The following is a 25,246-nucleotide window of genomic DNA, read 5'->3' on the forward strand; positions in this document are numbered from 1 at the left end:
GGTTTCACTTTAGGATCCTTTTGAAAAATTTTTTATCGTTTTCGGCATAAATTTCACCTCACAGATACGTATTAATGTGTATATTTTAATCCTGAAAAAGGATTTTCAAATTACAAAAACTACATTTACAAATCTGTAAAAGAGGAAAAAGATAAGTCCTTGCATATTACGTAATTTCGTTTTAGGATAAATATTTTTGTTTACATCGTATTTTTGTTTGAATCGTAATTCCACAAATTCAGTATTCGTTCAAATTCTAGATCCCATTTTACGCTTATTTTTAATCTACAAGCTGTAAAACTTTTATATCAAGCTAATGTTAACTTCAGATGACAGTTGTACACAGTGCCACAAAGTAAATTTAAAAATTTTTTCCAATTTTCTCGTGAAATCGTGTTGACGGGATTTTTTTGTGTATTTTTTAATCTTGTAAAAAAAAATTTTGCAATGAAACCAATTCGGAGATTTCTCCTAAAATATAATCATGGTAAAACAGGACGAAATCAGATTATAAATACCTTTTTTACAATCGATTCTCGGATTTAAATTCTTTTTAGTATGGAAATAAAGTATAAACTACAATGAAAGATTGTGAATTGTATATTTCGCGAATATAATTTATGCATCAACATCCGCGAAGATACATATAAGCACTTACGTTTATTTTTAGTTTTATTAAAAAAATATTACTATTTTATTTTATTTCAATAAGACATATATATACTTAAATAAATGTCTCTTTTTTAGCTTTGCCGTACTTTATTTTTATTCACAAAATAAATAAGATTTAATTAATTAACTTTTCTTTTTTATCCCATATCTATCAATATACTTAAGAATAAAATCGATTATCGAGATATCTTTTCCCATTATATAATGTAATTTTTTACATAATTTCAGTGATCTACTGTCCGTGTCATGTAAAACACAATGTATTTTATCTAAATAAAGATCTATCTTACTTGCATAAAGTAAGCCATTTGTTTCATATTTTAATATATTCGTGTCAACCTGTTCAATTAAACGATTTAAATACCGTGCTATATTTACCATTCCCAAAATTTTATGCATTCTTGGCAACACCATAATGGGATCGAGTCCAATAGTTTTCCAAATTATAGTTAAAGATAGATCCACATTTGTGTTTTTGCTGAAATGAAGCAAACCAAAGCTAGCAAGCTCATCAGGTAAGTTTGCCACTGTAGAGTGAATGTATGTTGACATAGAAACATGAAAGTACGGTGATATGAATTGCAAAAATGGTTCAATAAAATAAATTGGATGTTTTGGATCGCAAAAGATAACAAGTTCCTGTTTAAAAAACTTGGGCTTTTTTGACAACTTTGCCACCTGCTTGATTTTTGGTTCTTGATTTGACTGTGTTTTTACCGGCTTTTCTTCTTGCTGTATTCTCCATCGTGAACATATCATTCGGCTAGTTCTGTAAACAGAAATAATAACCTGAATTGATCGGATGTTAGAAAAAATTTTCAGATTTAACTACTGTTAATGGCTTGAAACATCACCATCGCCAGGGCGCGCGCGCAATCTGCGCCGCTCCTGAATCGCTCGCCCGCATAACTAAAACGCGATACTTCATTGACACCAGATCTGACGTCAGTGTTTACCCATGGACATTAGTTCAAGGGCGATGACCACTTATAATAGTTTAAATATACTCTTCATCGCAAATGGATCTATCATAGACATACGGGGATCTTGCCCTGCGACCTAACCTAGGGCTACGCCGTATTTTTCCTTGGCGTTTTATGGCAGACATGACCACATCTATAATAGGATCCAATTTCCTCGCATATTTTCATCTCTTACCGGACATGAGGCAAGAGCAACTGATGGATGCGAAAATGAAATTTAAGACCAACGGGACGAACAGACAAGAGCTCTCGTTCGTAAAATCTATGATAGAAAGCACTGCCTACCATCATTTATTGGCGCGGTTCTCCAGGATTACGCAAACCTCGGGGAGGCACCAACAGCAATGGTCACATTCAACCATGCATTATATTAAAACTATAACTGGTCCACCAGAAACATGACCGCACAGACTAGCGTCGGACAAATTAAAGGCGGCAAAGGCGGAATTTATCTTCTTCTAGAAGAAGGGATTATCTAATTCTTCAAAAGCCCATGGGCCTCATCATTACATTTCCCAAAAAAGAAAGCACCTGGAGACCATGCGAAGATTACAGAAAACTCAACTTAGAACGGTACCTGATCAGTACCCCATATAGAGGATTTTACGCACTCTCTGAACGAAAAAACCGTTTTGTCTACTCTGGATTTGGTACGAATGTACAATCAAATTCCAGTGTATCCGGAAGACATCCCTAAAATTGCAATCATCACACCGTTCGACTTTTTGAGTTCCGATGCATGCTGTTTGGTTTGTGAAATGCAGCGCAAACTTTCTAGAGATTTATTAACGGTTTACAGGGCTTATATTTTTCCTACGCATATATTGACGATATCCTTCCAGCACGAAGGAAGAACACTCAAAACTTTGGAAGAAGTATTTACCTCGATGCATACGGCATACAGTTAAACCCGGCCAAAGTATTTTCGGGACTACACAAGTAAAATTTAGGATACTTGGTGTCAGCAGAAGAGATCCATTTGCTCTGAAAAAATGTAAACCATACAAGATTTTAAGAAACCTGAAACCATTTAACAATTAAGGCAATTGGGGATACACAATAAACTTTTACAGAAGATTTGTACCTAGAACAGCAAAGGAGCAATATTATACGATGTTCTACGAGGACCAGAATGAAAGGAAAAATTCTCGTAGAATGGACGTCACAACTAGAACAAGCTTTTCAAAATTGCAAAAACAGTCTGCAAAAGCTACACTCTTGTCTGCAAAAGCTACACAAGAAGCTACAATTACGCTAACCACTGACGTTTTGGATAGCACTCGGGTGCAGTAGGAAATAAATGGGAATGCAACCGCTAGTATTCATGAGCAAGAAATTGAATAGAGCGCAAACAAAATATAGCCCTTATGATCAAGAACTCTTGACAATTTATACAGCGGTCAAACATTTCCGACATTTGGAAGAGCTGAAGTTCACAATCTACATGGACACTGATGACGCCTTTCGCAAGACTTACTGCGCAGCTCTTTGAGACAAGTCTGTCACTTAGACTTCGGACAATTCTCTACAGATATCCAATATATGACCGGAAAGGACAACATCATAGATACATCTCGAGTGGAAGCCATACAAAAGGCATCGGATTTCGAAGAGTTGACAAAATCGCAACGAACGAACATAGAATTAAAGTAAATCTTAGACGGCAGCAGTTGTCCCTAAAATTAAAGGAAATTAAAATTCCTGGCACAATGACACTATATAGCGATGTAATGTCAACAGTTGCATGCCCTTACGTGACAAAAGCATTCAAAGAGCAGGTTTTTTAAGCCCTACATAGTTAAATCACATCCAGAAATAAAAGCCACTATAAAATTAATAAAACAAAAATACGTATGGCAAACATACAATGACTGTCGTGTATGGGCATAAGCCTGTCTACAATGCCAGAAAGTCAAGGTATTCAGATATGATGACACCAATAGGAAATTTCCTAGAACCAATAGATGATTTCAACACATTCACGTGGATATCATAGGACCTATGCCAACTTTCCTGGGATACAAATATTGCTTTACAATAATCGATCGACTTTCGAGATGGCCAGAGGCAATACTCATCCAAGATATCACAGCAGAAATGGCAGCAAGAGAATTATTCACAAAGTGAATAGCAAGATTTGGAACGTCAGCACGGATAACTACCGATCAAGGACGACAGTTCAAATCCGAGCTTTTCAAAAAACTGGCAAAGTTGATAGCGCACCTTCACACCACAGCATGTCACTCAGCAGCAAATGGAATGATAGAAAGATTCCATTGACAATTAAAAGCAGCCATTAAAAGTCACCAAACAGAAAAATGGGCAGAGTTGCTGGAAGGAAGATCTGCAAGCTACACCGGCTGAAATAATATATGGGGAAGCAATCCGATTATCCGGACAATTCCTCAACGAAATCAACAATAAAATGGACAATTTAGACGATTTTACAAAATGTCTGAGAAGGACAATGAAAGACTACAACCGAAACTCAGAAGATACGAAGAGAAAGCTACTTTTATATATAAAAAGTTATAATACAACAAGTCTTTGTCATACGATGCTCCAACGGATCCTTACAAACACCACGGATCTTATCAAGTTCTCAGCAGAAGCAAGAAAATATTCAAGATACGAATTAATGGACGATCCGTGTCATTAGATAAGCTAAAGCCAGCCTACACGCTGGAACAAGAAGAACTGAAGCAAATCAAAATACCATAAACTCCAGAGCAGCCAACGGGGCAAAAGACAAGAAGCGAACGAGTATCACGTTCTTCCATTTTGAAGGACTTTAAAACAACCAAGGAGGTCATGGCGGCTTAAAACATCACTAATCGAGTCGTCGAGATGCGTGTGCGATCCGTGCCGTTCCTGAGATCGGTGCCGCACTTAACGCTAACCGAACGCCCGCCCGGCGCGAGTCCCGATCGCCGCTGCGAGAGGGCCACGCGTTATAGCAACAACAAGTGCGAAGAATGGTTCACTATTCATAGAAGTAGGGCTCTGCGGGAAGTTTTCAGGATCTTCTCACTAGAGTTAGAGTGAGCTCGATAAGGGCCTCTACTCTAATATTAGATCACATTAATAATATGATGATGAATTAATAATAAGATGATGATATTAACCTGATCAAGTGAACTTTTCGAGCCTTCACGCTATCTCGCAAAGCGAGCTCTTTCTTTCAAAGGTCTTTGCATTTCACTTCATAAAGCGAGCTCACTCTCGGGCCTTTGCATTTCCTCGCGAAGCAAACTCGTTATCTCACCCTCGGGTCTCAAGCAGAACGAGCCCCATTCGGTGGGCCCCTCTGTGGTATCTACTTCCTGGCAATTAGAGGTTTACTAGCTGCCACGGAAGTGTTGTCGTCCAGTCCTTCTCACATACTAGAAGGACTACCGACGGAGAAGACAGAAAAGCCGCTCGATCCGGATATTCTTCTTCCGTAGATGTTTATCGATAAAGTTTCCGCGAGAGAATACCCCCGTCAAAGATTCGCGATGATGACCCGGCATCAATAAGCAGACGACCGCTGTCTAAGGAATTATGGGAGTGGGGAATTGGGCCGCCGATTTGCCTTCTGCTAGTAACTCCCATATGATCGAGGGCATCAGGACGAAGGAGAATCAACTCGCAGCTGACACGCCAGCTTTTTGGAACCGACTCCAATTTTGAGGACTTCGAGAAAGAAATATAAGACACTAACATACGCTCACGTGCGCACGCACGCACGCGCTGCAGGGCGCTACAATAAATATCATAAGTACCTAAAGATATCTCTGTACATGTTGGTATATAAAGTTGAATAAGAGTAATATATTTTTTAATTTGTGAAACCTTCTTTATTAAACGACACCCTTCCACAACTGCAACATTAACATACATGTAAATGATATAATATCATTTAACTAGAATTGTTAAATTTCATGTTTTATAATTTATAAATGTATTTTTTTTACCTAATTTTACTTCCAAAAAGATATAATCTAACATAAATACCTTAATAATGTTTAGAATGATATTTACTTCTCTAATCGACATAATGGATTGTTATGAACCATTTCCATGTCCACTTTTGGTCCAACAAGATCGCGTATATTGTTTAAACCATATTTAATCATTGTTGGCCTAAAGTCAAAAAAATTAAGTACATTACATTTTTATATTGAATTATGATTCGTTAAATCTATTCTCACACATACCTTTCTAATGACAAACCCCATGCAATGATATTTACATCAGGAGGTAGATTCATTGGCAATAACATTTCAGGTCTAAACATACCGCTATTACCAATTTCTATCCATTTCTCTAATCCATTATGAAAACAGAATATTTCCATACTCGGCTCAGTGTACGGATTATATGCAGGTTTGAATCGAAGTTGAGTAATACCAAGTTTACTAAAGAATTCATATAATATGCCAATAAGATTACCCAGTGTAAGATTGTAATCGGCAACGACACCTTCAACTTGATGAAATTCAGCAAGATGTGTCGCATCTAAAGTTTCATTGCGAAATACTCTATCAATACTGAAGTACTTGATCGGCTTAAAATCTCCCTGCAAAATAATTTTTTTAATTTTGTCTCGCCCTTAGAAAAGTAATTTATATATACTTACTTCTCCGTCGATTACTTACTTTCTCCATAAGTTTATATAACATTCGTGCACTATTGGATGTTGTATGAGTGCGCAGCAAATTTTTTTGTGCCTCTTCCAACTTCCAATCATATCTATAACCTTGAGATCCATATGCTCCTTTACTGTGAACAGTCCTCACTCTTTCCAAATATTCCATAGGGAACTTTGTGCTAAGACAAGGTTCTAAAAGATAAAACTAATTTTTTTGTCAATGTCTTTTAAGCATTCATACATTAATATAAAATAAAGTACCAGAGATGAAAAAAGTATCATGAGCATCACGAGCAGGATGTTGCTGCGGCTGGAAAAGAGCGTCAAAATTCCAAAAAGAACTTTCTATGTAATTATTTGATGGCATTTCAGTAAATCTAAAATAGAACAATTTTTGTGATAAACAAAAATCAATATAACATTAAAATATATACAATTTTCGAGATTTTAAAAATAGTAAAAATCTTGAAAAGAAAAATTGATGTTGTTTACCCCATTTCCAAGAAGATTTTCCTGAATTCATGACGAACTTTTAACAATGGATGTAAATGTCCTATTTGAAGTGATGCACCTAGAGCGTCAAAATTGTATGGTTTAAATTTTTTATCTTTCCAAGCACCATTTACCAATAAATTTGATGTCAAGTCTGTTTCTAACTTTTCTATCTTTGTAGAAAAATTTGGTCCCTTTTCAAGATGCATAATTTTTATCATCCTGCCATTATGAGAAGAAAAATTTTAAAAATAAAATGTTATGTAATTTTATTTTGCCTTTTACTTGTTTTATTTTGCTTACACCTCTTGCAATAACTTTCTCTTCTTATATTCTGCTTTAAGATTTTCCGGGACATTTGTGAGATTCTTCAAATGTATCTGAAGGCTATCTATAATGGACGGTACTTTCTTTCGTACAGTAGGAATGTTTCCACTTTTATCAAGCCCGATCCACCCTATAACCATTGCCTTAGAAAAACCTACTTTAGCATAAGGGCTAGATTTGATAAGTTTGGCCTGAGATATCCCTTCATCAGGGATAGCATTATAAACAGCCGCTTCGTGACTGCCATGTTCTATTACGTATTTTCCTTCATCGGTAATTTCCCATTTTTTTTGGGAACTTGGTTTTACTGTGATCAACTGTAAGTAGATTAAAGATCGCGGTAACTGTAATTTAACTCCTAAATCAATAAAGTTAGGCTTATTCGATTTACGTTTTTTCATGAAACAAAAGAATCTGGCAGAAAGTAAGTAATGCTCTGCCCCACGAACTGAGATATTAAGAGGATATTGAAATTATCAACGGAGTGTCATTTCGTATTTCTCAAATCATTTTGTTTTCCTTATACAAACTAAAAAATTCTTTTTCAGAATAAAAGAAAAAACATAAATATCTTTGAAAAAGTACAAATCGCTATGAAAATCCTCAAAAAATTGTAAATTAGTTTTCAGTTGTAGGGTCGCTTCCTTCACACACACGTACATATACGCATGCATCACATATAAATGAATGCAAGGATATCCAAACAAAAAGTACTTTCCCATATTTGAATAATTTATAAGAATATCATGAGATCTTCAATTTTGAAGAAAGAAATGTCTTCAGGACGATTTGAGTGTCATAAACTCGTATTCATGCGATATATAGGATATAGCAAAGCAAGAAAAGTACGTTTTATTTAATGATTTTGCTTAATGTATTTAATGTTTTAATTAATGTATGTAACGTTTTCTTGACTTTGGTTAATATTTTATTTCGTATGTAATATTTTATTTCGAAATTAAAAACCTGTTTTATCAACATCAATCTAATTCTGCCGTCGTACTAGTTTCCTTTAAGGGGATCTTAAAGTCTCCTTTTATCATGTAAGCATGTAATATTAATATAATTTTTGTATAAAAAATACTTTTTTTTCTTTCACCGATTCGCACGCGTGCGCAAAAATCCTTTTCCAGAATTAAAGTATACATTAATATGTGTCCGAAAAGTGGTCTATGTCGAGATCGATCGAAAATGTTAAAATTGATATATTTTTTACCTTTTTTTAGTATAACATGGCGTCGCAGTTGTTAAGTCGTAATAATGTTTGCTTGATACGAAAGCTTTACAACTTGTACGAAATAGTGGTTCCCAGATACACAGTTTACACGACAACGTCGAGTTCTTAGAATTAGATGTTTTATCGCGAATTTGTTACGAAAATTGACATGTGTGTGTGATTGCGTATACCATAGGTTACGTGAGATATTGCTGTGATATAAAAAGACATATCGATGTGCGGCGCATGGCGTGATCTCTGATGATTTCATCGGAGTTCGAGCTTTGCTTTAGGATCCTCTTAAGGTGTTTTTTCATGCTGACGTTTGATGCTTATTTTCAGCGTCAAAATATTAATCATATAATCTATTTTGACATTAAACATAAGCGTCGAGTGTCAGCATGAAAAGGTACCTTTGTAAGATATTACTATATGAGGAAGTCAGAAGACAGTTCCTTCTGTCGGGCTATGTGACTTCGCGATGAGTTACTTAGGAAATATGGACGACTTCGAGGCCTCGAATCAAATTCCGGCATTGGTGAAGCGCCTGACATTTTTTTTCGGTCTCTTACACTTTGAAGCTTAAGTTAAAGTTGATGATTATTCAGATTAGGAAATATCATACTATGAATGCGTTCTGTTTCACGCATAAAGCCGGTTCTATTCATTAATTACAAGTTTATTGCGACAACCAATCTGAAGCTTGTATTTTGAAATCAACGTTTCATATTGGCTGTCGTAACAAATTTGCGATCAGCTTGCAACTAATGTAGAACCGGTTTAATGCATCATTTATTGTTATTCACCAAATATTAAACAAGGATAAATGTTGCACCATGCGCATCATGTATAAGACGGAACGCAGTCTATGACAAAGGCTGCGTTTCATTTAATGTTCACAACGCTCACTGGAATCATTTCATCTTTGTTGTTTATCAAACAAGGATAATAATGCTCGCGAGCGGTGTCGCTCGTCACTCACATTCAGTAGTGAGTAAAAAAAGAATGGCGCCAATGTATGTGCCAATGTAATGCTGATTGGCTCTGCCATTAAGTGTCCTAACTGTTAGTTAGAAAGAAGATAACGTTAAAAAAAGAAGAGGATAAAACAAGGAATTGTGTCATAGATATTGGACACATAGTGACGATTTTCGACTAATTGGCGTCATTCTTTTTATATCCACTCTATTCAGCGAATCATGTGATTTCATATGTAGCTAATCTCGAATGTGGCTCATATAAATGGATTAGCAGCGATAAATTTTTAGTAATTATATTAAGTATATAAATAATTATATTAATTGTGTTGTGTAAAGTGCTGTAAAGTCTAAAATGTCATATCAAAAGCGATATTACAATTGAACCTGTCAAATTGATGCGACAGTATACAACAGAAATAAATCGAAACTACAGCCAAATTGACTAATAGCATCTGTATGCATTAATGAATGTACAAATTTAAAAAAAAAAAACAAAAAAGATTTTGGATTGATTCTTTATTTGAAACACGACGTGAATATGGATTAAAAAAAAATTATGAAAAATTTATCAACGAATAACCGATCATATGCTTCCGTACATACATGAGTCGAAATACTTTTTTCGTCTATGATTATTTCACAAGTATGTATGTACAACAGCCATCTGAAAATTTCATGAAATTATCGCAAATAATAACAAATAATATAATAATTAAATAATAATAATAAATAATAATTTAATAATACAATAATTAAATTGGTATAATGTATCAAGCAATCATAAAGAAAAGTCGGTATAAATAAAATTGGAAATAAAAATAATCAGAGTTAAATGAGATAAAATCGTACGCAACAAATTTTATTGATAAGAAATTTTTATTTATTTATTTATTTTTTATTGTGATAATTATTTAGAATATGGGTATCACCACAAAACTTGATAAAAATATATTTATTTGACACGAAATGAAAGAATTCGGCAAAAAAACGTGATATGAAGCGAATTGTTAAATGTTAGAGTTGGGCTATGTTCAGAAACATTACGCAAATGCTTCCATGTATTATTTTATCCTTGTGTTTAACATTGGATAATAAGATAATACATGGCGACACTTAGGTGATATTTACGTTACGCAGTTCTAATAACTATTCAAGTAAAGAAAATTCGTTTTCCTAACCTGAATAGTCGCTTCGTACGATAGATTGTCGCATTTTTCTACTACATTCTCTCATTTCGAATGAAACGTATCGAAGGAATATATTATATCAAACAATACATTTTGTAATGACATCCATATTCGAAGCCGCTACATACTTTTTGCTACATTCCAAAATGTCCTTTCCGAGAAAAATGTTATTCGAAATATTGTAGTATACATTACATCCTATTTCGAATAAAATTTTCCTCGGAAAGGATATTTTAGAATATAGCTTATTATTGTTAGTAAATATAGCTAAGTAAATACTATAGACATATAAGACCCAACATTAGATATATATACCTGAATTTGGCAGAACGAGAAGCAAAATATCGAGTAACTTATCCTTTTCTGTGTGCACATCCTGACAGTAAACTTATTTTGATAATACTCGAGAATTCTACTTTCCTCTCTGATCTTTCCTCTCTTTGACGAAATTAGATTAGATTCATTCGATGCGTTTTTGAACGAAATGAACAAATCTGGCAAAAAAAGTGACGCTCTGCCCCGTAGAGATATTAATCAGTGAAGTTAACGACTATTCAGATTAGGAAATCTGCCACATCGATGGCATAGAAACATGAGAACATGTAAGTGAAGCTAGAATAAATATTTTCTGTTTTAATTTCATCAAAATCTGTGACAATGATAGAATTCTTAAGTATTACTCTTACTTTTACTTATTTTATTTTACTTATTTTATCTTTTTCAGTGATATAAATGTCAGAATGCGCAGAGAAGATTGTCTCGATATTTTGCCTCTCATGATGTTCTACCTAATCTAGCATATAGAAAAGTTTATGGATGGATCTTATATGTCAAATACCTTTATTATACTTAAGCTTGCGGCATACGATGCTTGTTTTTCTGCTGGATTGTTAGCTGGATTAGAATCTTGCCACCATAATGACTGCGATGCTATCAATTATGCATCTAGCAATCCAGCGGGACAACAAGCATTGTGTGCCGCCGGCTTTACATTCTGTTCCATATTTTGCGTAAGAGCGATGTCGCTAAAAGTTGGATTAATCCAACTTTTCAACGGTGTCGTTGGTGACAAGTGGACAAATTGAGAGAAAATTCAGTCATGTGATTATTTATCGCTGTGACAAGCGACATCATGAAATTGTATGTACTGTGACGTGACGTTTTCCGTCCGTCACAAGGGTTGTGACCATCCAGGATGCCGGAGCTGCGCGATTCGGCCAAGACCCGGCCGAATCGCGCAGCTCCGGCGTCCTGGATTCTTCCACTTTTCATAAAGCAGATATACTGCGTACTCTTTTAGTTCGTTATCTTATCTATTTCATGTTTGTCTTGTTTATTTGTGCGTCCCGAAAATTTTCTGCATTGGTTTGTCGTTCTTTCGTGCTAGAGCATCGCGAGTTTTACAGAATAATTGGCGATCGCCCCCGCCTCCCCTTGAGAGCTTATGAATTTTGCGTCGTCTCATCAGACTATAGATGAAGAGACAGCCAGGGCCGAGAATCGAAAGAGAAGCGATTGAGGATTGCCCAGCATTCTACAAGATGGATAACACGCAGGTAATATCGCTGTACATTTCGATATTTTTTCGCTTTGAAATATGTTCTACCATATTATAGACGCATGGCGGAGGGATCACGAGGGTAGCAGCCGGGGATGGCCATTCTATGCCCAAGTGTCGGCGAGAGATTCCATGACGGAGCTTGCGGAGATCTTCTCTGAAAAGTAGCGAAGATACCGATTACTGGAACACCGACACCAAGATGTGAGTCTCCCGCAGAACAAAGATCCGGAAAAGTCTCCTAAGTGGCCGAAGGAAACTCTGCGACCCAGTCGAATTCCGTGCGCCAGGACACAAGATACGTGAACGACACGGCTCGCGCGATTCGCGGAGCCCGCAGGGCCGCGCGCCAATTAGGCGCGATAAGGCCTCCTTACGGAAATAGCATATCTCCAGAAGGATTAGCGCCCGGCATTTATGCTGTGGCGAGCGAGTGAGGAGCACGAGTGAAGAACGCAGGATACCAAAGATCCCGGATAACGAGGGGAAGGCCTGAGAGGAGGATTAATGGGATGAGACGAGCGCCACGAAATTGTAAGATCACCTTGTTCGAGAGGCGCGTGCCATGATCATTGTCGGATTTCATATATGAGACGCACGCGAGGTGGTTCTGTGTCAGGTTTTTCGCGGTTGTGTTTAAGCGCGCCGCCTCCCGCGACGACTTGTTACGAGATTTTCGGGAGTTACGTTATTTTCCGCGTCCGCCTAAGTTACAGCCTAATCATTTTCGTTAAGTCTTGTCGCGTACTAATTTGTTTCTCGTTTGTATCGGAACTCTGTATTGTGGTGTCTGCGTGTTCTTTATCTCTTTCCTACATTCTGTACGACGGTTCGAAATCCCCGCGGACAAGAACGACGTCGCGTCGTGTTTGTGGTAACACCATTTCCTATCTCGGCTATTAAAGCTATCGTCGAGCTATTGTTCGTGCGATTTGCGAGTATTCTTACGTGCCGTCGAGAGTTAGCGTAATTAATACGCCCTGCATAGAACATCGAGACATGTGCAAGGCTAAAATAACGCATTTCGATCGCATGCTGTGGTCGTGATCTTATCGACGAGTACGAATGAGAGATTAGCAAAATAAAATTTGTCACTTTTATTATTTAATTAATTATTGTGTGATTTGTTGTCATCGCCCTTTTCGTGTTTCCAAATAATTCTCTATTCTCGACCGCCCCCTCTGCTATTCCCGAGGCTGAGCTGCCGGTTACGAGCTGCCGTCGGTGTTTACAGTTCTGTAAAATAACGCATAGAGAATATCCCGATTAATTTCGAATAAAGAGTGGCATGCTCAATCGTGCCTGGCGCTCAACTATCGAGAGCTTACGTTGTCCTCAAGAGTGGCCGCGACAAAAAAACATTTTCTGTCGCGTTTCTTTTAAGGTCAAATGAATCCTCGTTGTAAAAAAAAGAAATTCTACCTAACAGAGAGAATATTAGCTGCGAACACGTGATAAAGTTGCATCACGCTCGTGAGTGCAGTACTTTTAAATGGAATGCAGTTAAATGTATCGATATGAGCATTCGCTGTGATCACGTGTTCAACATTAATTAAAGACACCTTACATAGGAGCGCCAAGTGTCGAGCTAAGAGTATATTCACACAAACTTGCATGCATAAATGTATGCATAACGAAAATTATTCAATCACATTTTAAGTGCGTCTTTATAAGAAAAATATTGGAAAGATCGGAAATTCATACAAAGGTCTGAAAGAAGGAGAAGAAAAATATTGGATAATTTTCTTTATGCATTCATTTATGCGACAGTTTGTGTGGATATATTGGGAAAAAGTTCGTGACGTTTTTCCTGCTAGATGGCATTAAATGCTCAGCAGTTGGCAACTACTAATCGCATTGGCAACACTAGACGTGCGTTTAAAAAGTGACATTTTAACCTTTGTTTTGAGCCGAAAAAGATTGAAATCGGTGAAGTGGATCAAAAGTTATTTTATTTTGAAAATAGAAATAAATAAGGAAAAAATTCGCTACATTTTGCAGTATCACTATGATAAAGGCAAGAATGCTGCACAGGCTTGTGAAAAAATTTGCGCTATTTATGGTGAAGATACTCTATCAAAATCAGCAGCACAGAAATGGTTCGCTCGTTTTCGTGCTGGAAATTTCAATATGAAAGATGAACCTCGTTCCGGGCGATCAATCACTGAAAAGTCCGATGAAATCATGGTAAAAGTCGAGCGTGATAAGCATGTGAGCACTGTGGAGATTGCCACTGAACTAAGTGTCGACCACAAAACAGTTTTAAATCGTTTACACAAAGCTGGATACAAAAAGAAGCTCGATGTTTGGGTTCTTCACGAGTTGAGTGTTAGGAACATCATGGACCGAATTAACATTTGTGATACGCTACTGAAACGAAATGAAATTGAGCCATTTCTGAAGAGAATGATAACTGGTGATGAAAAATGGATCACCTATGACAATTCAACTAGAAAAAGATCATGGATAAAGAAAGGAGAGAAGGCGCAAGCAATCGTAAAACCTGGATTGACGAGGAAGGTGATGTTATGTGTGGTGGGACTGGAAAGGAATCGTTCACTATGAGTTGTTATCGTCCAATCAAACAATTAATTCCGAACTCTACTGTGAACAACTGCAGAGATTACAACAAGCAATTGAGAGGAAGCGGCCAGAATAAATCAATAGGAGAGATGTCGTCTTCCATCACGACAACGCTCGACCACACACATCTTTGATGACTCGGCAAAAATTGCGAGAGCTTGGCTGGGAAGTTTTAAGTGGGCATCCACCATATAGTCCTGACATAGCATCCTCAAACTATCATTTGTTTAGATCTCTGCAAAATTCTCAGAATGGTGTAAAGCTAGCTTCAAAAGAGGCCTGTGAAAATCACTTGAAGCAGTTTTTCGATCAGAAACCACAGAAGTTCTATCGCGATGGAATTATGGTTCTGCCCCAAAAATGGCAAAATATTATAGAGAATAATGGATTTGGTTTAAATAAATTGATTTCAATACTCTAAGAAAAACACTTTAATTTTACTAAAAAATCGCCACGAATTTTTTCTCATATTCAATACTATAATATCACAGTTGAATATGAAACAAATAATTGACTATGATTGGTTAATTTCTTGCGGCTTATGACTTGCGATCCTATTGTAGAACAAATTAAGGCCATTAAGATGCTGTCAGTGCCAGCATCGCAGCTAATATGATTGCAAGATTGCAAGATAATCCAGCTAATAATTCAGCATCGTGCCGCAGGTTTTACACGTAAAAGTCATAGTCGTAAGATCGTAAAAAGTGATAGATTGGCTACTGTATTGGGGCCAAGCATTGTCGCGCAGAAGCAACACGAGTGAAATATCATAACCTCAAAGCCATTACATAGATACAAGTTTTCGTTCCGCCAAAAGATTATGATTAATACCTTATTCTTATGATCAACTAATCAGAAGTTACGTGATCGCCTCGTAATCAATCAATTTATAGCTTTTTATGGTCTTACGGTTACGATTAAAGATTTGTTCACGTCGTATTTCTAACATGCTTCAATATATTGCTACCATATATTACTATTCCTACCATATATAGCTCCTACTCATTCTAATGACTTCGACACCAGCGCGATGTTCGCCGCGCGCGACGATATCCAATGAGAATATATCTTTAGAATGAAAACATCAATAAAGCTGTATACTCATTGAATATCGCGTGTCGCACGTATGCCGGAAGCACTCATTAGTGCGATTGAGTGAGTAGGAGTTACGGTTGGAGGAAGTAGGAGCATGTTGGAGCATGCGACGAACAAACCTTAATATTTTTCGTGTAATGGCCTTATTCGCTAAAAACAGATCAAAATTGACGAATAGCAATCATTCGATACTTGATGCTTGAGGCCATGCGCATAATAGAAAGAATAAGGAATTAGGAATAAATAATTTTAACTTGTCAGAAATCAGAACGAATTTCTGATAGGTTGAAATCATTATTCCTTATTCCTAATTTCTTATTCCTATTATGCGCAGCTCTTGACACTACCATGTAAGGACCTTAGCAAAAAAGCTAATTTATAAGATACATAAGCTTAAATCCGCTATTTTTTAGTCAGAAAAACACATTTTTTTTCCTAGGAAGCAAAAATTAATTTATTCGAAGTACTTGCCCTCGCTAACTATACATTTTTCCCATCTTTCGGGCAATTTGTGTATACCACGTCAAAAAAATTCCTCATCTTTCGAGGCAAACCACTTAAGCTATTTTCGGACGTCTTCGTAAGAATCCAAGTGCCGCTCAGTGAGCGCTCAGTGGTCCATCGACGAAAACAGGTGATTGTCAGAAGGTGCTAGGTGAGTAAGCGGGATGGGTAGCACTTCCCAGTTGAGTGTGTCCAAGTAGTTTTGGATCATTGTTGACATGTGCGATGGTGCATTGTCGTAGAGGAAAATCAGCTTGTCATGTCTTTTCCGATAATGCGGCCTTTTTTCATGCAAAGCACGGTGCAATTTGATCAGTTGTTGGTGGTAGTGGTGAGCATTAACAGTTTCACCAGGTTTTAACAGCTCGTAGTAGATGACACCCTCCTGATCCCACCAAACGCACATCAGCATCATCTTCCGTCTAAAGATCGCGACGGTCTTGAGGAAGATGTTGATGATTTGGTGGGATCAACCCAAGATTTCTTGCGTTTAGGATTCTGAAAATAGCTCCACTTTTCATCGCCTGTCACAATCCGATGCAGGAACGACTTTCTTTTTTGTCTGGCAAGCAGAATTTGGCATGGGTTTTGGCGTCGCTCCATCTGCCTATCGTTCAGTTCATGCGGCACCCATTTTCCGATTTTTTGAACCTTTCCCATGGCATGTAGCTGCATGGAAATGGCTGCTTGAGAAACACCCAATTGCTCGGCAAACATTTTTTGCGATTGGGTATTGTCCTCGTCCAAAAGAGCCTGCAATTGACAGAGTGACTTCAAAGCAACCCTTCCTGGGCCGATTTTCACGCTTCTTGTCACTCAGGTCAAAATTGTCGTTATTGAATCGGCGAAATCTCTGCCAATCTTTGCACGTTGTTTCCGATAAAGCATTGTCGCCATAGGCCTCTGCAAGCATTCGATGCGATTCGGCAGCCGATTTCTTCAAATTGAAACAGAAAAGCAAAGCTTCCCGCATATGCTTTTTTTTTAGCAAAAAACTAGACATGATTACGAAAGAAAAAATGTATGTTGTTGTAATAAAATTGCTAATAATGTGCACTGATTAATGTTGACAGATGTCAAACACATAAAAAAAAGTGTGTTGTGCCCAGGTTAGCTTTGTACGCTCACTAATGCCACCTATGAACAAACAGCGGATTTAAGCTTATACATCTAACATATGAGCAGCACAGATTTTTGCATAATGCATAAGCAAATCAACTAATCAGAATCTTTCCTTTCCTCCCATTCCATGGAAAAGAAGAATTTCGATTGATTCTCTTGTGCACTATGCATTACGCATTATGCAAGTCTATCTAGATTCACAGCCTTGCTTCAAGAGGCCGCAAAGCCTTAAGAAATTAATCAATCAGTTAAATATGAGAATAATAATCGACTGTGGTTGGTGAATTTCTTATAACTTGACGGCTTAGGGTGCTATTCCATGACAGTCGAAATTTCAGAAAACGGAATCTCGGAAAAGTAAGAGTGGGGATCAACCAATCAAAATTATTTTTATTGAGATGCATTACTGTTCGTCTGCACATATATCTACGTTAAATGTAAGACTATCGAAATTGAATTTCTATAAGTATAAACTTTGTAAAAATTTGTCACGCATGAATATATGTAAATATGTATACATAAACATATATAAGTATTATACATAACATATATAATAAATATGCATACATAAATATATATAAATATTCATAAACATAATTTTATATGAAATATGTCAATACATGTTCATATATCTTTCATAAAAGAATTATTTTTTAGTGTAATAGAAATAATAATAGTAATGTGAAAATATTAAAAATAATTAAAAGAATAATGTTACATCCAGCCTTCATAGTTCTTATCTTCGATTAGAATTTCCGCCATCATCGTAAAAGTTATCAACAAGTAATATCGGTAGACCATCTATTTCTACCATAGGAAGTTACAATGAGGAACCGAATAATTTGCCTTTTAGACTAATAATCCACTCGAGATGAAGTTGTTGGATTAAATATTTGAAGTTGAATAGACGAACTTTATCTCGAGGAACAAAAGAAGCAAATAAATTAAGAATTACAAACTGAGAAACAACAGTCTGTAATAAATGACACATGTAACTCTAAACTATTGAGCATCTGACAAATGATCGATGACGGAAGATGTTTTAGACATATCCCAGTATCCTATTTTACAACCGATACCCTTAATCCTAACTCTAGATTAGATCAGTAACATACGCGAGGCCTGCACGCAGCACTACTAACTCGCAAATATAAAAAAGAGGCCCTTCGCGAATAATTAGGCAGTCAAATTCCATGAAACTCTGCCGATTCGTGACTATACAGTAAAAGTTACTTAGCCGACACTCTGCCGGTCCGCAACCAGATCGATTTAACAGATTCTAGTGATGAGCCGCGATCAGTTCACTCAAGCGATCTTATTACTATCAAGTGACTCGAAGCCTTCAAATCGCTGGATCAATCCTGCCCTTGAAGTCCTACAGTCACAGAGATCGAACCTCCGATATTCATCTTCGAAAGCCAAAACTTGTTGAGTAGCAATAAGTCCCCTCCCTTAATTTATATATCTATATATTCACCGTGAAACAAATTCCTCATTCATCCTGAAGATTTTTTTAAGTCATTAATTAACAGATTTCTAAGTGCAACACAACCTCTCTGACCAGATGCCAACATAATCGGTCCTGATTATTTTGACTCACAAGAAATGCCATAACTGGCTAACCATCTTATTCACATCTTATTCACATCACAGTACTCCTCCCGCATTCCTTATCTCATTCCCGTAAATTTCTTTTATAATCTCTTCCCCCCTTCCTTCATTGTAATTCATGAAATGAATTAATTTTTGTATTGCTTCTCCGCACGCACGCACGCACGTATGCACGCACGCATTTTTTAGTAATAATAAATTAGTAATAATAAATAATTAATTAAGTAATAATAAATAAATTTATAAAAGTACAAAAAGATATTCTCCCATAGAATTCGAACAAAAATGTTGTATATAAAATTGGATGTAAAGATGCAACTTACGTAGGTCAAACAAGTAGGAAGTAGGCAGAACATTACAATCACAAAATTGGAATGCAAATACCTAATCTGTTATCACAAAACACAGATTGGAATACAATCACGAATTCGATTGAGAGAATGTCAAAATACTTGAAGAACTATTCAGAAAGAATTAAATGAGCGGTTAATATCTGAGAAAGTACATATACATTTGCAAAAAAATGGACTTAATTTACGATCTGATACAGATAGACTGCATCATGCTATGCATCATGCTATGCATGTTAAATAATTTGACAAATTATTAATTTATATTTCAAGACTGAACGATAATAAATTTATTTCATAATTTTATGTACAATATTAACAACGTTTAAAATTTTGATTTGTAATTATTCTTTCATTAATCAATTCTATATTAAATTATATTTGTAACTTTTACAATAAGTGATTATAAATTACTACATAATTTTACTACGCATAATATTAATGTGACGCACTTCTGTGAAGTTGGCACCTCATTTTTAAAAAAATGAAATTTTGATCGAAGTTCCGAATGCACCCCGAAGAGTTCTGGAATTCAAAATTAAGAATAGTTCCGGCGAATTAATATAAAAAAAAAAAAAATTAAAAAATTTGGGATGCTAACTTCACAAAACGAAGAACGAAAAATCGCGATATCTTCTAAACCATTAAACCTAGCGCCTTAAATGATAATAACTTTCGATAGAACTCGTGGTGTGTTATCCAGAACTGTCGACAGAATTGTCAGAACTTTAAAAAAATTGTCATTCCTCGGATAGAAATTTTCGATTCGACGAACGAAAAATCGCGATATTTCTTAAACCGTTGGTCCTAACGCTTCGAGCGTTAATATTATAACTTTCGTTAGAACTCGCGGGGTCATCAGAACATTTGCGAAAAATTCCAGTAATAAATATTAATATTAACATTTACAAAACGGTCTTTCGGCACTGCGAAACGCTATATTGGACACTAATTACGATAAAGCCTCAACATGCAAGAAGGGCCATGAAAATGTTCTCGAAAAATTTATCTTTCAATCGCATTTACTCATAGATTGCAGTGTGTTTACGGATGGACAATATGCTGCTTCCATTGGTATCGAGAAATAGAGTGCGGCACTTGGATCTATAAAATCCAAAAAATTGAACATGAATGATAACAATTACATTCTAGCTGGTGTAGTATCATATCATCAATATGCCAGCGACAAAAATAACGGGCATTATATAGCATTCGTATATGACACTCAATGATATTATATGACATGATGATATGATGACTAAGCGGAAATCAGATGATGAAGTAACATTTAATCATATATTGTACTATGGTAGGTACACAGAATTGAAACTATATACAAAGATAGTTAAAAACATTTTTAACAAATTCAATAGTTATCAATCAATGATTTCAATCACATTTCACCAAAATCACAATTCATCAGACACATTCGATCATATCAGACAAACATGCGCGCGCACGCACAAGTTATTAACGCTCAAAGTTATTACCAATAGTTTAAGAAATATCGCGATTTTTCATTCGTCGAATCGAAAATTGCTAATACCCGAGGGGTGAAAATTTTTTTAAAGTTCTGGCAATTCTGTCGACAGTTCTGGGTAGCACCCCGCGAGTTCTAACGAAAGTTATTAACACTCGAAGCGTTAGGACCAACGGTTTAAAAGGTATCATAATTTTTTGAATATCTGATTATGTCATATCTGAGGGACAAAAATTTTTTTAACATTACGGCAGTTCTATTGAGAGTTCTGGATAGCACCCCAAGAGTTCTATCAAAAGTTATCATTTAAGGCGCTAAGTTTAATGGTTTAGAAGATATCGCGATTTTTCGTTCTTCATTGTGAAGTTAGCACCCCAAATTTTTTAATTTTTTTTTTACATTAATTCGCCGGAACTATTTTTAATTTTGAGCAGGAACTCCAGAACTCTTCGGGATGCATTTGGAACTTTGACCAAAATTTCATTTTTTGAAAAATGAGGTGCCAACGTCACAGAGGTATGTGACGCGTTAAATTTTGACTGATTATTCTATATTCTTTTTGACGCTTAAACTCTTGTATCAAATTATATTTCAAACTATTACAATAATTTTCTGTTCTTATACTTATTATATCTATATAGATATTGTATATGTTAAGTATGTTACATACGTTATATATGTTAAAATCAGCAACTTAATACGAATGTACTGTCTTTATATTTTGTATTTATTATGACTTATTATGACTTTCCGTTGAGCCAACCTTTATTTAAACGGTTCGTTAGATATATTCATCACTCCGGATAGTTTGGATAGACTTCAAACAAATCTATATAAAATGTATCATAAAATGTGATTAGTTGTGAATATTAATATATCATCCAAAGTTTCATGATAAAATTTGACGATCGTGTGGGTGGTTATTCGTTAATTTTTTGATTGAATTTAAATATCTTAGTATATGAATTTAAACAGATTACACTACAGTTTTAGTAACCTGCAAGTGATTTAACCTTGACCGTTCGCTAAATCTAGTATGGATAAAGAAGATTGCTGATGAAGATTCCAAAGAGAATCAAAATGTTCAAGATTTTTTAAGATTTCAAATAAAGATGATATCAATACTTCGTATGGATTAATAAATTTATTTGTAAAAAGTTATTGCGCACCTCTCGTTCGCGCTAATTGTTATTAGCCCAGATTTAATTTGTATTTTGTTATTTTAAGAAGAGTCCTTGTTTAACATATTTATAAGAAAATAATTTGTGTTTTTAAAATAGTGAATTTGTATTTGTAAAGTATATTTGTATAATTAAAGCAGAAAATTATCTTTAGAAATTGATTGATGTTGAACACGTGATTATAGCTCATGCTTATATCGATATACATTTACGCTGTTTTCGAACTAAAACATAGAACATTACAGTGTTCCACTGTAATATTCTATGTTGTGTGTAAGGTACTTGTTGAAATGCAATTTAGTTTTATAGTGTAACAGAATGCATTGTAGTCTTCCATTCTTATTCTTATGATTATATTTATTTCTTATGATTATATTTATAAATAATAGATGATTTTTATTTAGACTTAAGTTTAAATAAAAGTTTATGATTTTTATTTAGAGTTATAATTTTTTCAGAATTGGCGATTCAATTTTATAAAATAAGTATGGTTACTAAATAACTTTTTGAAAAGTTGATTAACATTAGGTGCTTTCCATTTATACACAAATGAAGTGAGTCTGAAGTAAGCTGAGTATTTCATTCACTCAGATTAATAACGTCAGTATTTGCTTATTTTGGTAAAAAGTTATCACATGACAACACAGATTCATAATCTCATTTTTGAAGTGAGTTTACGAGACTCACTAAAGCGCACGGTCTCGATTTTTTACAGATTATAACCTCTACAGCACAAAGTTGCAGCAACATTGCATGTTGCAACAATATTACGTCGCCTGAGTTGCCATCTTTTTTGAGGAAAGCGGCTTCCGATTTTGCTTATAATATTGGGGGCAATATACTATAAATTGCATAACCGGAGGGAAACAATTTCCCTTTTCTTTTTTATAAGTTTTATAGGTTAGGACAATCGCACGGCAACATGACAGAAATTAATTCTACATAAAATAAATTTGCTAGCAATTTGACAGTAATATATAAGAAACTGTTGTAGTAAAAAGAGTTAATCTCTAACAATGCTTTCCTGTTTAAAATCGCGACTCAAAAAAGAATTTTAAGATATCTTTAAGAATTTTTTAAGAAATATCTTTAAGATATTTCTAAAGAATTTAAGAATTAAGAATAAAGAATAAAGAATTTAAGAATTTAAGAATAAAGAGTAAAGAATTCTGAAAGATATCTTAAAGATATCTTAAAGTGACTTATAAGCTGATTTTAGACATTTTACTCATTTGACAGATGTAAGTTACTAATAAAATTACAATGCAGAATAAAATACAAATTAAAGGAGACATATTAGGAGATTTCATTTACTCGGTAAACATTTCAAAAAAGTATTATACTTTCATCTTAGAAGTCCTTGGGGCTCATTTCAAAAATTATTTTATTAGAATAGCTGAAAAATCTTCTAATGCTGCGTCTTTTATTTTATTCTTGTTGTATTTGTTTTTTAAAATCGAGAAATTTAATTCGATGCATCCTTCTGGTGGCGGTACCGCATATTACTCGACGACACTCCAATTCCATTTGATTGACAAAAATATGAATAAAATATTTTATAAAAATGATTTTCAACAGATCGTAGCAACATTTATGTGAGAATAATTATTTCTTTTCGCTCGTTTGCATAAACAATCGTTATCCGTATAATATCTTCTCGGGGCCAATTTATCAACATCAGTTAGCTTAATCGACCAATTGCGGTTGACAGTTAATCACGATTAAGCTTGATTGGCATTAGTAAAACTAATCCTAACCTAACCTAAAATTATTATTGCCCTGGTGACAGCAACATGATGGCAATTGAAGAGAAACTTATGCTAAGCATCTCTTTCTTTTCTTATGCCAAGGAACGTTTTGTTATCTGGACAATTAAATCTCATTTGTCAGAATACAAAAGGAACGCAATTCAACTGAGTTATGACGCTACAAGTGAAAATTATGTGAGAATAATTGTAAATGGAAAGCAACTATTGACATATTTTACATGCGTGTACTTAATTTTTTACAGTGTCAAGCAGTGTAACATCTGTATCACAATTGAAACATTTTGTGTAAGACACAGTGGCTAGTATTCATAGTTCAGTTTTTTTGCATCCAAGACGTTGTTAGTTCTGTCTTGAGTCACGAACCAATCAGAGGGCCATTAGCATCTTAAGACATTACTTAAGACAATCTTGAAATAAGAACTGACTATGAATATCATCCAGAAGGCCGCATTAGTGTCTTATGACATTATTTTAAATGATTTTGAAATACAAGCTTAGTTTACTAAACTGGTCAGTGTAACACTGGCCGATATTTATAGTATTCTTATTTTAAGATTGTCTTAAGTAATGTTTTAAGTTGCTAATGCAGTCTTGATTGATTCATAACATCTTTATATTTAAGATGATAGACTGTCTTAAATATAAGATCCAACTATGAATACCAGCTTATACCGACCAGTGTTACCCTGGTCAGTTTAGTAAACTGTCATCTGTGTATATTGTTGAAAAATATCCTTAATCAGTATGACAGATTTTATAATCTCAATAGTCGTCAAATTTAACGCTCAATCTCGGTTTGCGGAGTAGAGGACGTTTATTTCTGCCAGATTCTTTCGTTTTATAGAGAAACGCATCGAAGCCTAATTTTATTGATTTTTGAGTTGCGCAAACTAAACTGTATAATTACAAAGATCGTAAACTTGATTGAACACGTCCGGAGAAACAATTTCATAGGTGAAATATTTTAACATAACTACTGATAAGCGCGTCTCACGTTAATTTAAATCACATGTACAAAAACAATTGAGAATGTTGCGAATGTATGAGTTTAAATAATATGCGATCAAGATAGAAATTGCTGTTGTTGAAACAGACTCACGTCATGGATCGTCTCGAGACTTTTGATCGCGCCTACGATCTTTTGATGATCCTCTTGAAGTATATCTGCCAAATATAACGAATTCGTTTCGCCATGTGTATCCAGATATTCTAAAATTCGATCCGTCAAATAGCTTGCCATCTTACCACCGCTAACGTGTCTTTCTTCTTGACTCGCTTGGCTGTATTTCAGGAATTAGGGCCAGTTTATAATAGACCATAACCACATGTACATACACTCACCGACTAAAAGGTTGCAACTTTTTTTTAATGGATTTCGGAATGCAGTCTGCTACCGATTGGTTCTTACGCTGGATTTACATTGTTGGCGAGTGTATGCACTATACAGGTGACACAGGCCGCGGTCCGATTCATGCTTAAGCGGAGAGCACAGATTCTTGCATA

The 25,246-nt window shown here is 35.3% G+C and overlaps 1 protein-coding gene across 5 annotated transcripts; it reads right to left on the minus strand.

Annotated features, from left to right (window-relative positions):
* Positions 1-589: 589 nt before the first annotated feature.
* On the minus strand, positions 590-25,014 carry LOC108690201 (phenylalanine--tRNA ligase alpha subunit). Of its 5 annotated transcripts, none has more exons than XM_018197381.1 (8): positions 24,843-25,014; positions 7,084-7,424; positions 6,781-7,002; positions 6,550-6,665; positions 6,296-6,480; positions 5,855-6,216; positions 5,679-5,780; positions 590-1,441 (listed from the first exon to the last, which is right to left on the minus strand). In XM_018197381.1, the coding sequence occupies exons 1-8, from the start codon at positions 24,981-24,983 to the stop codon at positions 796-798; spliced, it is 2,115 nt and encodes a 704-aa protein (XP_018052870.1). In that variant the 5' UTR covers positions 24,984-25,014; the 3' UTR covers positions 590-795. The 5 variants fall into 5 exon arrangements, with proteins under 5 accessions (XP_018052870.1, XP_018052873.1, XP_018052874.1 ...); XM_018197384.1 differs by having other exon boundaries at positions 1,355-1,461; XM_018197385.1 differs by having other exon boundaries at positions 1,368-1,441; positions 5,652-5,780.
* Between the last annotated feature and the right edge of the window lie 232 nt (positions 25,015-25,246).

This window comes from Atta colombica, unplaced genomic scaffold, assembly GCF_001594045.1.
Source record: "Atta colombica isolate Treedump-2 unplaced genomic scaffold, Acol1.0 scaffold3, whole genome shotgun sequence".
NCBI classification, from domain to species: Eukaryota; Metazoa; Arthropoda; class Insecta; order Hymenoptera; family Formicidae; genus Atta; species Atta colombica.

Bases quoted from the DNA above. Each gene is read 5' to 3' on its own strand.
- LOC108690201 (XM_018197381.1), bottom strand. From the start codon at position 24,983: ATGGCAAGCTATTTGACGGATCGAATTTTAGAATATCTGGATACACAT. The intron at 6,666-6,780 runs GTAAACAACATC...GTTCTATTTTAG, and splicing joins AAAATCTTCTTGGAAATGGG to ATTTACTGAAATGCCATCAA. The intron at 6,217-6,295 runs GTAAGTAATCGA...ATTATTTTGCAG, and splicing joins TATATAAACTTATGGAGAAA to GGAGATTTTAAGCCGATCAA.